This window comes from Triticum aestivum, chromosome 6A (genome assembly GCF_018294505.1).
Source record: "Triticum aestivum cultivar Chinese Spring chromosome 6A, IWGSC CS RefSeq v2.1, whole genome shotgun sequence".
In the NCBI taxonomy this organism is placed as follows: domain Eukaryota; kingdom Viridiplantae; phylum Streptophyta; class Magnoliopsida; order Poales; family Poaceae; genus Triticum; species Triticum aestivum.
In genome coordinates this window covers 387,109,266-387,122,287 of record NC_057809.1, presented here as the reverse complement: position 1 = coordinate 387,122,287, position 13,022 = coordinate 387,109,266, and the positions used below count along the sequence as shown (strand labels likewise).

The 13,022-nt window shown below is 43.2% G+C and overlaps 1 protein-coding gene across 2 annotated transcripts; it reads left to right on the top strand.

The window, feature by feature from the left end:
* Positions 1-5,060: 5,060 nt before the first annotated feature.
* On the top strand, positions 5,061-10,960 carry LOC123127609 (glucose-6-phosphate 1-dehydrogenase, cytoplasmic isoform). Of its 2 annotated transcripts, none has more exons than XM_044547361.1 (16): positions 5,061-5,259; positions 6,136-6,360; positions 6,580-6,665; positions 6,819-6,867; positions 6,939-7,125; positions 7,267-7,424; positions 7,511-7,579; positions 7,780-7,838; positions 8,276-8,312; positions 8,537-8,608; positions 8,751-8,898; positions 9,220-9,315; positions 9,977-10,047; positions 10,137-10,252; positions 10,432-10,477; positions 10,559-10,960. In XM_044547361.1, the coding sequence occupies exons 2-16, from the start codon at positions 6,178-6,180 to the stop codon at positions 10,733-10,735; spliced, it is 1,554 nt and encodes a 517-aa protein (XP_044403296.1). In that variant the 5' UTR covers positions 5,061-5,259; positions 6,136-6,177; the 3' UTR covers positions 10,736-10,960. The 2 variants fall into 2 exon arrangements, with proteins under 2 accessions (XP_044403296.1, XP_044403297.1); XM_044547362.1 differs by lacking the exon at positions 5,061-5,259 and adding an exon at positions 5,377-5,395.
* Positions 10,961-13,022: the final 2,062 nt, after the last annotated feature.

Sequence of the window (13,022 nt, the reverse complement as noted above, 5' to 3'; positions counted from 1 at the left end):
CAGGGATTTAACATCAGGAAGCAATGTTTAGAGCACAATAACAACATGCTACAGGAACATATCATGGCAAAGCAAAGTATGGCATGAAGCTACTCAAAGCATACAACAAAAGTCCCTTACTGACCATAAACCAAAAGGGATCAGAAAATACAATGGCAACCATGTGAACATAGCAACTTATGTTAACAGATTCAGACTTAGCAGAAAACTGGAACATGGCAAAACAGATATTAAGTAGGCATGTTTACGAGCTCGATGCACCCACCACAAGGCATTGCATGATAAACTAAGCATACACCCAGCAAGTAGACATGGCATAGAAGCTAAACATGGCAAGAACAACAACATAGCATGCATGGATCAACTACAACAACCTCGACAAAAATGCTTAACACGTAAACATTCTGCCAGGAACATTTTATAGCAAAAGTAGAGCTCGATTGAGTCAAGCTAGGGTTCTCCATAATTGCAAACAAAGACATGGATGGATAGAGCACAACAATATCTACAAAACATCCTTACTGATCATGCTCAAAAGAGGCATGGATCACTCTGTAGCAACATGAATACATGGCATAAAAATATTATCACGGAAAAGACTTAGAAGATTTCTAAGTCCCTGAAATCAGCAACATGACGAGAGCTACTTTGCATGCTTGTTCTAGTCACCACATAGATCACAAAAATACATGGCATACACCCCTGTAAAGATGGTACGGCATACTTCAAAATACATGTAGGGCTCAAGTTCATAGGAGGCACACATTAATCATGGCAAAAATGACAAATGTCCAATTACTGATAAGAATCTGAAACTAACAATGCATAGCACTCTTGCAACAGCATTTAGGGCATCAAGATGAGCTCGAATATGGTGCAATGGAATGAAATGAAGTACTCGTCGAGACAAACAATTTGATATGCTACACGCCCAAAACGGAGCCACGGTTGCAGAGTTATGACATGATGAAAATATGCAAAAATTACTGAAACGGGGCAAAATTAGGTCAACCGTTAGGGTTTCCAGATTTGGATCCGGATGGGGGTTACTGTAGTGGCGCAGAAAACAAGGATCGTCGGAGTTGAAGCCGCGGTGGCCGGAGCGATGCGGAGGCTCGCCGGGGAGGAGGAGGCCGGCCGGTCGGAGTGGGACCCGAGGGCGGCGAGGGGCGCGGGGCGATTGCCGGTGTCGACGGTGACCGGCGAGGTCGCCCGCGGTTGCTGGCGGCGAACGGCGGCGACTGGCGATGGCGGGCGGCGGCCGGAGCGGAGGCTCGCCAACGCGGGGGAGGAGACGGGGCGGCGCGGTCGGGCGAGGCGCAGGGCGGCGGCGCGGGGCGCAGCCCAGAGCGGCCCGGGGGTGGGCCGGCGATGGGCCCCGCGGGCCCGGCGTCATGGTGAAGTGGGCGCGGTCGGCGGCGAATGGGACGCTGCCACATGGCGGCGGCGGGCGGAGCGGACGTGTCCGTCGGTGAGAGGAATTGTCTGGCGGCGGAGAGGGAAAATGGTTAGGGTTCATCCGCGAGATTTTGGAGGGGGGTCTATATATAGGTAGAGGGAGCTAGGAGGCTCCAAATTGAGCATGGTTTGCGGACACGCGATCGTGATCAAACAACCTAGATGATGGAGGGGGTTTAGGTGGGTTTTGGGCCACTTTGGGAGGTATTGGGCTGCAACACACACGAGGCCTTTACGGTCCCTCGGTTAACCGTTGGAGTATCAAACGAAGTTCAAATGGCACGAAACTTGACAGACGGTCTACCGTTAGTAAACCAAGGCCGCTTGGCAAGTCTCGGTCCAATCCGATAACTTTTAATACCCGCACACGAAAAGAGGTAGAAAGGGACACCGGAGGACATAGGAGCGCTGGAATGCAAAACGGACAACGGGAAAAATGCTCGGATGCATGAGACGAACATGTATGCAAATGCGATGCACATGATAACATGATATGAGATGCATGACAAAGACAAAAGCAACACGAAGACAAAAACCCGACAACGAGGAAATAACATAACTTAGTGTCGGAAATGGCAAGAGTTGGAATACAAATATGGCAGGTTACATACGGGGTGTTACAATGCGTCGGGACAACTGTGGCTACTTCCTTGGTCATAACCATAAGCTCTTCATCTGAACTAGAATTAATCAGTGAGATGATGCGGAACAGAAGATTCTTCGAGATACAGTGCTTCCAATAGTTCTTTCATAACGTGAATCGATACTTTATCAGGACATTTGTGACCCGTGCCCATGGGTCACCACATGTGAAACAGAGATTCTTTGACTTGCGTTATGCACGCATCGCTCCACGTTTTTTGGACATCTTGCGGAAATTGTCAGAAATTGCTGGAGCCTTCGCCTTGTCAGCATATGTAATATGTTTGGAGGAAGAGTGAGGTGAATGCTTGAGAGATGCCTGAAGCTTGTAGTTCTCCAACTTCTCTTCCTACAAAAGAGCAAAACAACTAGTAGTATCAACATCTTCTCGACGATGCAAAACAACTGCTATACAAATTTCGGGATGCAATCCTGCAATGTAACGCTCGACGAACAACACCTCATGAGTATTAGGATCCACCAACAAAATTTGATGGTGAAGGGTTTCGAATTTGTTGCTATACTAGCCGTGGTTGCAGCATCCCTGCGTCACCCCACCTCCTCTCGTCGCCGTTGTCTATACGCACCACCATGCTCCCCGGCATAAAAATTCCCAGCCAAAAAAAACTCCATTGTTTGTTGGCAGCAGCAAAAAATGTGCTGGTTCCAGTAAAATTTATCCCCAATTCTAGCATAAATACGTTAGATGGCTTATTCTCTCTCTTTGATCTTCAATACCATGTTCTCCTCGATGTTCTTGGAGTTCTATCTGATGTAATCTTCTTTCGCGGTGTGTTTGTTGGGATCCGATGAATTATGGGTTTATGATCTGAATATCCATGAGAATTAATTGAGTCTTTTCTGAACTTTATTATGCATGATTGTTATAGCTTTATATTTCTCTCCGATCTATCTGTTTGGTTTGGCCAACTAGATTGATTTATTTTGCAATGAGGGGGGGGGGTGCTTTGTGATGGGTTCGATCGTGCATTGCTCTATATCCCCGTGACCGAAGGGGACAAGACACGTATTTGCATTGTTGTTATTAAGATTAAAACGATGCGGTTTATTCATATTGATTGAGTTTACTTTGTCTACATCATGTCATCTTGCTTAAGGCGTAACTCCATTTTTTCATGAACTTAATACCGTAGATGCATGTTGGATGGCGGTCGATTGGTGGAGTAATAGTAGTAGACGCAGACAGGAGTCGGTCTACTTGTCTCGGACATGATGCCTATATACATGACCATTGTCTTGGATATCGTCATAACTATGCGTTTTTCTATCAGTTGTCCAACAGTAATTTGTTCACCCACCATATGCTATGTGTTTGAAAGAGAAGACTCTAGTGAAAACTATAACCCCCGGGTCTACCTTAATCATATTACCAAAACTTAAATTCCTTTGCTACAATTTTACTTATTTTATTTTATTTGCAATGTATCCATCTACATACACAAGATTTGATCCTTGCAAGTAACAAGTTCAAGGGATTGACAACCCTCTTGCCCGCGTTGGGTGCACATATTTGCTTTTGTGTGTGCATGTAATGTTCACGAGGCTTTGCATGATTCTCCTATTGATTTGATAAACCTTGGCTCTCATTGAGGAAAATACTTATCTCTATTGTACTATATCTCCCTTTCTCTTCGGGAAAAATCTCAATGCAGCTCACAAGTAGCAGAAAGAATTTCTAGCGTCGTTGCCGGGGAGACATTATCAAAACCTATCAAGTACCCCTACACAAACTATCATCTACTTGTTCTACTTTTTATTTGCCTTCGCCTCTCGTTTTCATCTCCCCCCACTTCTTATAAAAATTAAAAAAAACAAAAAATATTTGCTTTGTTAGTTTGCTCGTTCACTTGCTTTGCTTGAGGTTGCTATCATGTCTGAATTTGTTATCGTTAAGAGTGAAAGTAAGGATAGTAAAACTCCTAAGATGGAGACTCCCGTAAATTTGGATACTAAAACTTTTGTGACGGGGAGTGGGAATATTATAGAAAAACGTGTTATTGAAGAGTTCTTTACTTGTAAGGGAACATTGGTATGTAATGATATTCCTATTCTTAAAAGAACCAATAGTTATGCCTAAGCTATCTCTGCACTCATCATTAAACTTAAAAAAAGATTCATGCGTACTCATCCTACTCTGCAAAGATTGTTTTTTGAGCTACTTGTCATAAACAATCCTAGGGCTAAAAAGATAACCGCTCTTATTCTCATGAATGAATTTGATTATATAGTGCGAGAAGCTAGAGAAATCTATGACTTTTATAATGTGAATTATGAATGTCCTATGATAGATGAAATTTTATATGATAGAGATTTTATGAGGAGATATATGTCTTGTGATCCTCATACTTTTGTGGAAAATGCTAAAAAGAAAGTTCCTCTTTTTACATCTAATCCAACAAGTGTTTAATGGATCAATTTTCTTGGATTGTAAAAGGGAATAAAGAGGGTTTTAAAGAAGATTGTCTTGAAAATGCTAAGATCCTAATAGATGATGAATTCACCATTACTTATGAAAAGTCTCCTGATAACCATGTCTCCCAAGACGTTAAAACTGATAATGTGTCAATTACTAAGGATAGCCCGTTCCGCCATTTGAGTTCTCCTAATAGAATCTAATAGGAAGACTAATGCGGCGGCGCGTGGAGACCGTGGAGGCAAGGACAGCCACGTCGGAGTGGATGCGGTCGAGCGAGGGAGAGAGAGAGGGGGGGGGGGGTCTCTTGAGAAGTACCATTGGTCGAGTAAATATAAGTGGCTAAAATGCGATGAGTAAAAATTATACTCCTTTAAGGATTTCGAGAGATCGGCTAGGTCAGACATAACCCCTTAAAGACAAATAGAACAGAGATCGGTTAGAGATGCTTTTATTTGAGAAAAATATTGAATACTCCCTCTGTTTTTATTGAATTAGAAGAAAAGAGAAACAGAACAGGATGTGGATCAGTGGATGTGGTGGAAGAAGGTTCAGCCAGCGGTTAAAGGGGAGTGGAAGCAGCCGAGGGCGAGCTGAGTATAAAAGCGGCGGCGAGAAAGGAAAGCCATATAATTCCCACCCAAAGCAAAGCAAAATATTCCCATCCCACCGGCACCGCCGCCTCCTCCCCAAGTCAAGCCCCATCGTCTCTCCAGTGTTCACTGGTCAGTTTTCTCATCCTCCTCTCGATCGCACAGCTGCCGACCACAACGATTCCTCTTGTTGGGTCTGAGTCACCGGCCGGCTCTGCTTCCCGTCCCCAAGGAAGGAAGTTATGCGTTGCGGTTCGGGATGGGATAGGTCTCGTCGCCGGTTTAATTTTTGTTTGCATTTTTTGTTCTTGGACTTACCGCTAGGCTGCTCAATTAGTCGTTCCATAATTCTGAGTTGGGGCGGGGATTTTTAACTGCTCCAAATAGGATAACATCATGTTTCCCTTTTCCTCCTCTGAACACAGATATTTTTTAAACTCTTGTCGGCCCGGTTTTACTCATAAACAGGGCCATTACATTTTATTTTCTTTATATGAAACGCTTGCCGTTTCAAGGTTCTACAAGTGAGATTTTTTTTGTGTATGCAACAGATCTGAAGTCGCAATTGTTATGTTCACGCATATGGGGGAGCCATGTTCAATGCAGTTAGTTACTTGCACAGACAGTAATTTTTAACTTGACTAGAAGTAGAATCTCATAGCAGCACTAGCACATCCATGTTTTTTCTTGAAGCATATCCGTGGTTATTAGTTAATGAACACGCTACTACAACAAACTTCTCTGGGATTGTGTTTCAGATGTTGCATTCTCAGTTTGGCAACCGGTAGCCAATGGTTGAACAGCAAGGTTCAGTTTAAGTTATTTTATTCTATGATGGCCTTCAACTTTAGTTCCCTGTCCTTTTTTTTTTCTCTTGTTGCAAAATTTCATTTGGACCTGTCAATCAGTGAAGAGGCATTTTGCTTGATTAATAACTTGGCATTGATCAAAGTTATGTAGCTGAAGAGCTCATACATCTTGAGATTAAGTGTACCTCTCCATTCTTAGGTTATCTTGAAAGGACAGAGAAACCATACAGACTAGACTACCATGTCAGGAGGATCGGATGTATCTTCACCATCATCAGGACGAATTAGCACGAGTTCTTTGTCAGACTTGAAGGACTTGGATCTTTCTTCAGAGTCTGGCTGCTTGTCCATTGTTGTACTAGGTGCTTCTGGGGACCTTGCTAAAAAGAAAACTTTTCCAGCACTCTTCAACCTTTTTCAACAGGTAATCCATCATAACTTTGCAATAGTTGCCCTTCAAACGGGATAAACTAGTGCACAAGGTAATCTATCTTGAGTTAGTTAACTTGCACCCAAATGTAAACCGTACATGACTATATTAAAGAAATAATTGAACATCATTGTATAATGTACTTCATGTCATGTACATAATGTCTTCCCAGCTTGGCACATATTGGCTGAATATTGCTCTCTGATAAGACAGGGATTTATACAATCTGGAGAAGTCCATATATTTGGGTATGCAAGATCAGATATGTCTGACGACGGGTTAAGAGAACGCATTCGTGGGTAAGATCCACATTCCTGGAGTTAATATAATAATTTTGTGTACAAATAAATTGGTGCGATTTGTATGAGGATGGTGTTTCCTCCATTTTTATATATGATGAAAGTGCTGTTCCAAAAAAAATGCGTTTTGATGTCATCCTTGTATTGTTACAGATATCTCAAAGGAGCTTCAGATGAACATCTTTCACAATTTTTGCAATTAGTGAGTTGCTGATATTATGCATAGCACGTGTGGTATTTCACTTATATAACCATGAAGAGTTTTCCTTGCAGATTAAGTATGTTAGTGGTTCATATGATAGTGGGGAAGGATTTGAAGTGCTAAACAAGACAATCTCTGAGAATGAAACATCAGAGAACAACCAACCAGGAAACTCCCGAAGACTATTTTATTTGGCATTACCTCCTTCAGTGTACCCCTCAGTATGCAAAATGATAAGATCATATTGCATGACTCCATGTGAGTTACTTTTAAATGAAAAAAAGCTGACCCCTTCAAAGTACTGAAAAAATATATGTATATGATTTATTTGGATGTGTTAATTAAGTATTTTTAGATCCATGCTCTTTACTTGTGGTAACCACTGTGTTCTACTTTCAGCCTCTCATACTGGTTGGACAAGGGTTATTGTTGAAAAGCCCTTCGGAAAGGATTTAGACTCTGCTGAGGAATTGAGTGCCCAACTTGGAGAGCTTTTCGATGAAGAACAACTATATAGAATTGACCACTATTTAGGAAAGGAGTTGGTCCAAAACTTGGTAATTTGTGTGTTATTGGTTAGCTGTGTATCTTTTTCTGCTTTTGTAAATGTTTTCCATGCTATCAACTTGTCATATATTTGCAGCTCGTGCTTCGCTTTGCAAACCGCTTTTTTCTGCCCCTCTGGAATCGTGATAACATAGATAACGTACAGGTAATGTGCAATCTTAGGTTGTTAGGACACTTCCATTTGCCGTGCTTCTTTGTATATTTTGTTTATATCTATATAATATCATACATCTTCCTTTGCTGTTTGTCTAAAACTAAATAAGTTCATGTTCGAATAGTTGGAGCATTTCATTTTGATAATGGTCACAACAGTATGTGCTTGCATGTAATAAACCTATCTTGCAGATTGTATTCCGGGAGGACTTCGGAACTGATGGACGTGGAGGATATTTTGATCAATATGGGTATGTTGTAAATTTAACTTTTCCAAGGAAGTTCTTATGCTGAGTGCATTTTATTTCAAGCACATATACTTTAAGCTGAAACTATGATGCAAAGTATCTCTTCTATATATTGTAAATTTTAATGGTGCACAATGTCACAATAAATATATTTTTCATGTACAGCTCTGCATTTCATAAGCTCGAGTTGCGCATTTCTTTCTTTAAACAGAAGGCTCACATGAGTTTGGCTTTAAATTAATAAAGGCCCACACAGCCAACGGCACATTTCTTTTACAGAACACCAATATTTTCGGAACTCAAAGTCCATTCAGGTGCATTAGTCTGGCATATTTGTTAACAGATGCAAGACAAAACCTTGCTGGATCTAGTGTTTATATTATGTATTGGTATTCCTGTTGTAGCAAATTGAATATCTGACCTCAAATTTGTTGCTACAGTATCATTCGGGATATCATTCAGAACCATTTGCTGCAGGTAAATTGTCCTCATATGAATCTATAGTAGCAATTATTTACTGTGGGAATGTCTCTCACAGTCATTCAGATTGATTAGCACTCTATGGCATCACAGTTTTCATATTAATTTTTCTTAGCAGGGGGAGTAGCTACCTGTCATGCGTTAGAATTCCTCGAAAGAGAATACTGTTTTTTTTCCAGGAATTTAGAGCTCTGCTTAGTGACTATCAATCTCATTTGCAGGTCTTTTGTTTGGTAGCCATGGAAAAGCCTGTCTCTCTTAGTCCTGAGCACATAAGAGATGAGAAAGTCAAGGTTCTTGCATCTCCTTAAATCATACTATACTCCATATTATATCCTGCTTAATAGAAAATCTACCTTTGGACTTTTGGTGTGATACCTAAGTATGAACTCCTTGTTTCTATTTCTTAGAAGTAAATTCATCTTACACTGTCAGGTTCTGCAATCAGTGAGCTGTATAAACCATGACGAGGTAGTCCTTGGGCAATATGATGGCTACAAGGATGATCCGACAGTGCCAAATGAATCCAACACGCCTACTTTTGCGTCCGTTGTACTGAGGGTACACAATGAGAGATGGGATGGTATATTTTACTTCTTCCATGATTGGTTATTTATTTTAAAGCTCAAAAACCACATCAAGTATATTTCTTAACCCAGTATCCACATTTTTTTCCATCTGAACTGTCTGTCTTTTTGCGACAAAAGAGTCTTACGACATTATCAGTCCTGCATCACATTCCTGAAATATTTGCGATGTGGTTTCTTGTTAGGATTCGAAGATTTCGTCTAATACACCTTTCAGTTTTGTAGTTAAAAAATGAAACTGCATTATAAACTACTTGGGAATTTTCAGATCCCCGTATTTATCTTTCAGTACTGACATTTGAATAATTGTGCTGTAGGAGTTCCTTTCGTCCTTAAGGCTGGTAAAGCACTAAGCTCTAAGAAAGCAGAGATACGTGTGCAGTTCAAGGATGCTCCGGGCGATATTTTTAGATGTATGTACTGATGCTTTTCTCCTTCCAAATGTGCCATCATCAAGCTTGGTCTTGCAAAAGCCATGCATACTAAAGAGAATACTTCAACTCCCCACTATAAATCTGTGCAATGTAGAACATGCCCAATGTGTTGATATGAAGAGTACTTGCTTAAAACGTGTAATGACGTGATACCCGTAAAATGAGCACAGAACCTAGAGAAGTTGCCACAATATATAAACATGGGATGAGTTGCTACATAGTAGGCCACTAAATTCAGGTAAGTCGAGTACTTTCAGTATGACCTTACTGATTTGTATAATCATTGTTTCTTTGACATGGGTTAACCCTGCTTATGCCTGTTTAGTACTGACGAGAATTGATCATCTTCTCATGTGTAAAAGAGCTCAAGAAATGCTTCATAATGTTGAATTTTGTTTCTTTAGAACTGTTAGGGATAATCTGTCATTTTAACTTTATCATTTGCGCAAATGATAAAGTTAAACCCCTTGGTAATATTAAGCCTCAACTAAAATGGTGCGAAATCATCTCCGCTACTGTTGATTGTTATGAACCTGTTTGTCTCAAAATATTATCTTATTCTCTTGTTAGCACCGAAGTTGAATTTTTCTTCTATTGAATCAAAATAGCTCTGTGTTTGTTGCTATTTACCTTTGTACAGGCAAGAAACAAGGAAGAAATGAATTTGTCATACGCCTGCAGCCATCGGAAGCCATGTATATGAAATTAACTGTATGTACAACTACTTGTCTAAAATTGAGAACTAGATACAGTAGCTATCGACTGATATTTGTCGACACAAACTTGATGACTTTGGGCAGGTAAAGAAACCAGGGCTCGAAATGGCAACAGAACAGAGCGAACTGGATTTATCCTACGGGCTACGGTACCAAGATGTAAAAGTCCCAGAAGCGTACGAGCGTCTTATCTTGGACACGTATGTGCCGTCCATCCTTCATCTTCTGCTAAATTCTTTGTCAACACATTCAATTCTCTGCACGCCGCATGCCCTTTACCCATCAATATATAACCTGAAAAATTCTCACCTTACGTCTGAAAGAACAAACATTCTTCCTCTGAATCTACTCACCGATACCTCTATGTATGTCTTGGCAGGATAAGAGGTGACCAGCAGCACTTTGTTCGCCGAGATGAGCTCAAGGTCTGTACACCATAGCATTTATGTATATCCGTGCTTCTTTTGCGGTGAATTTCTGTTGGGAACGTGACACTGTTTCAACAGGCTGCCTGGGAGATCTTCACTCCTTTGTTGCACGACATCGATGCTGGCAGGCTCAAGGCTCTGCCATACCAACCGGGAACCCGGGGTCCTCCGGAGGCCGATGAGTTGAGCAAGAGGATGGGGTACGTGCCGACTCTTGGCTATGTTTGGGCACCACCAACCCTTGCAAAGTTTTAGCCGCTACCAAGTGCCTGTTAAGAACAGGAGCGTTCTGGGTTTACAGAGAATTACGTACTTCAGAGGGAAATTACTTGCTCTGTGTGTTATATATATTTTTTATTTTATTTTTGCGAGACTGTGTTATATATGGAAGATCATTTGTAATAAGCAAGTCTGTGCTTTTCGAAACAGTGTACCATTTTACGATTATAAATAAATGATACTACCATCTTGTTAAGTTTACACTTTCTGCTCAGCAAGACTGATAATAAAAAAACTAATTCACCATGGAAGAACCTTGCAAACCTAGCAAGCGTCAGTTGATTTTTACTTTATTTTCTATTTTTTTACGAAAAAAGACCCGGGTCTATTATAGAGAAATTTGCCATTTGGATTATATTATTGGTTGTATCTCCCTTCGTTCAGGACGTGCTCTTAAAAAACTCAAATTTGGATTATATTACTACTCCCTTCATCCCAAAGTTTTTGTCTTAAATTTGTTTAAATACGAATGTATCAAGTCACGTTTTAGTATTGAATACATTCATATCTAGATTAATTTAAGACAAAAATTTTAAGACGAAGGAAGTATTAAGGAACCTAAAGACTTAAGGAACCTAAAGACGCACATAAATGACCCTAAACGAAGGGAGATACAAGCAACACCACATGACTCAAAATTCTTGTCAAAGCCGCAACTGAACTCGTCGTCGTTGCGTCACCATTGCTCTTGCCGGCAATGGTAACATCAAGAAATTTAGCCACCGATGCAGACTTGTTTTTATTTTTGAATTTTCATCGGGGGGAGAAGAAATCCTCCCCATCTGAATTATATTCATTTGTTGCCTATAGACTTTGCATCCTAATACAAGATAGGATTCAAGTGAACCAGAAGTACAGGGGGCACAGGAAAGAGAAATAAAGCAAAAACACAAACAACACATGGCGAGGAGGGACACAACACAACAGAGGGGCACCACGGGGGCTCGAACTGCAGCTGCGAGCCGAGACTAAACCATGACACTGCACCATCGACGCCATCAAAAAGCACCGGGCAACTAAGACTGCACAACACCGCGACACCACCTGTGTCATGGGGTACATTCGAACGGTCACGCCGGGCCGAGACGACGCCACGACACCTGTGTGCCACCGGCATAGTCGGAGGGCATCGCCAGGCATAGAACGCCACAGAGCACACACAAAACATCACAACAAGGGGCACCACGGGCGCTCAAACTGCAGCTACGAGCCGAGACTAAACCATGACACTGTGCCGTCGACGCAATCGAAAAGCACCGGGCAACCAAGACTGCACAACGCCGCGACACCACCTGTGTCATGGGGTACATTCGAATGGTCACGCCGGGCTGAGACGACGCCACATCACCTGTGTGCCACCGGCGTAGTCGAAGGGCATCACCAAGCATAGAACTCCGCATAGCACACCCAAAACATCACAAGACCGGGGATGAAGACAACGCCATCAAGATGGAAACGAGGGGAAGCGTCGTCGCTGTCTCGGCCAGCAGAAGGCTTGACCAAGGATTTCTCCCCATCCCCGGTCACGTCTGCCACGCGACAAGTCACAGAGCAACCGCCAATAGCGTCGGGTAGCACTGAAATGGCGGCCCCAGATCCAGGTGAATCCAACCGGTGGAGCGACGCCGGCAGGCACCCTTGACGACGAGGGCACCAGTGAGGACCACCGGTGCGGCGCCCCCAGCGGAAAAGCCACGAACAGCGGCAGCCCATAGGGGGGAACTGGGAGGTGGAGGGCTCCAGAGCCACAGGAGCCACGACGCCACCTTCGTTGGCAAGCACGCGTAGAAGCACCACGACGATGGAACAGGGGGCGGTGGAGGTGGGAGACGTGGCGGCAGAACAGCAGTCGGCGACGACAAGCGGATGAGGGCGGAAGGCGGCGGAGCCCGACGCAAGGACGCAGAGCAGGGGACGGGGTGCAGCGCCCGAAGCAGCAGAAACGGCGGATGGGACCTCCGCCGAGGCAGCCACGAGGACCGGCCCCCACAGCCGCCCGAGGGCGCCGGGAGCCCGCAGACAACGGCGCACCAACCGGATCTGAAGGGATGGTGACGACCGACACCAGGGGAACGACCGAAAGGAAGCCCGAGCCCATATCTGGCAGGGCTTGACGCGGAAGAGGGTGGGCATCAGGGGCAGCACGCGCGCGGGACGGATCCCGCCGCCGACAGCCGTCGCCGGGCTTTGCCGGACGTCGTATTTGCCGCCGCCGGCGGGGGACGGTGGCTGGTGGAGGGGATGTGCCGGTGGCTGACGGGGT

Excerpts from the sequence above, each read along its gene's own strand:
- LOC123127609 (XM_044547361.1), top strand. The coding sequence starts at position 6,178 with ATGTCAGGAGGATCGGATGTATCTTCACCATCATCAGGACGAATTAGC. Across the intron at positions 6,361-6,579 it reads TCTTCAACCTTTTTCAACAG|GGATTTATACAATCTGGAGA; the intron begins GTAATCCATCAT and ends CTGATAAGACAG. Across the intron at positions 10,048-10,136 it reads CCATGTATATGAAATTAACT|GTAAAGAAACCAGGGCTCGA; the intron begins GTATGTACAACT and ends GACTTTGGGCAG.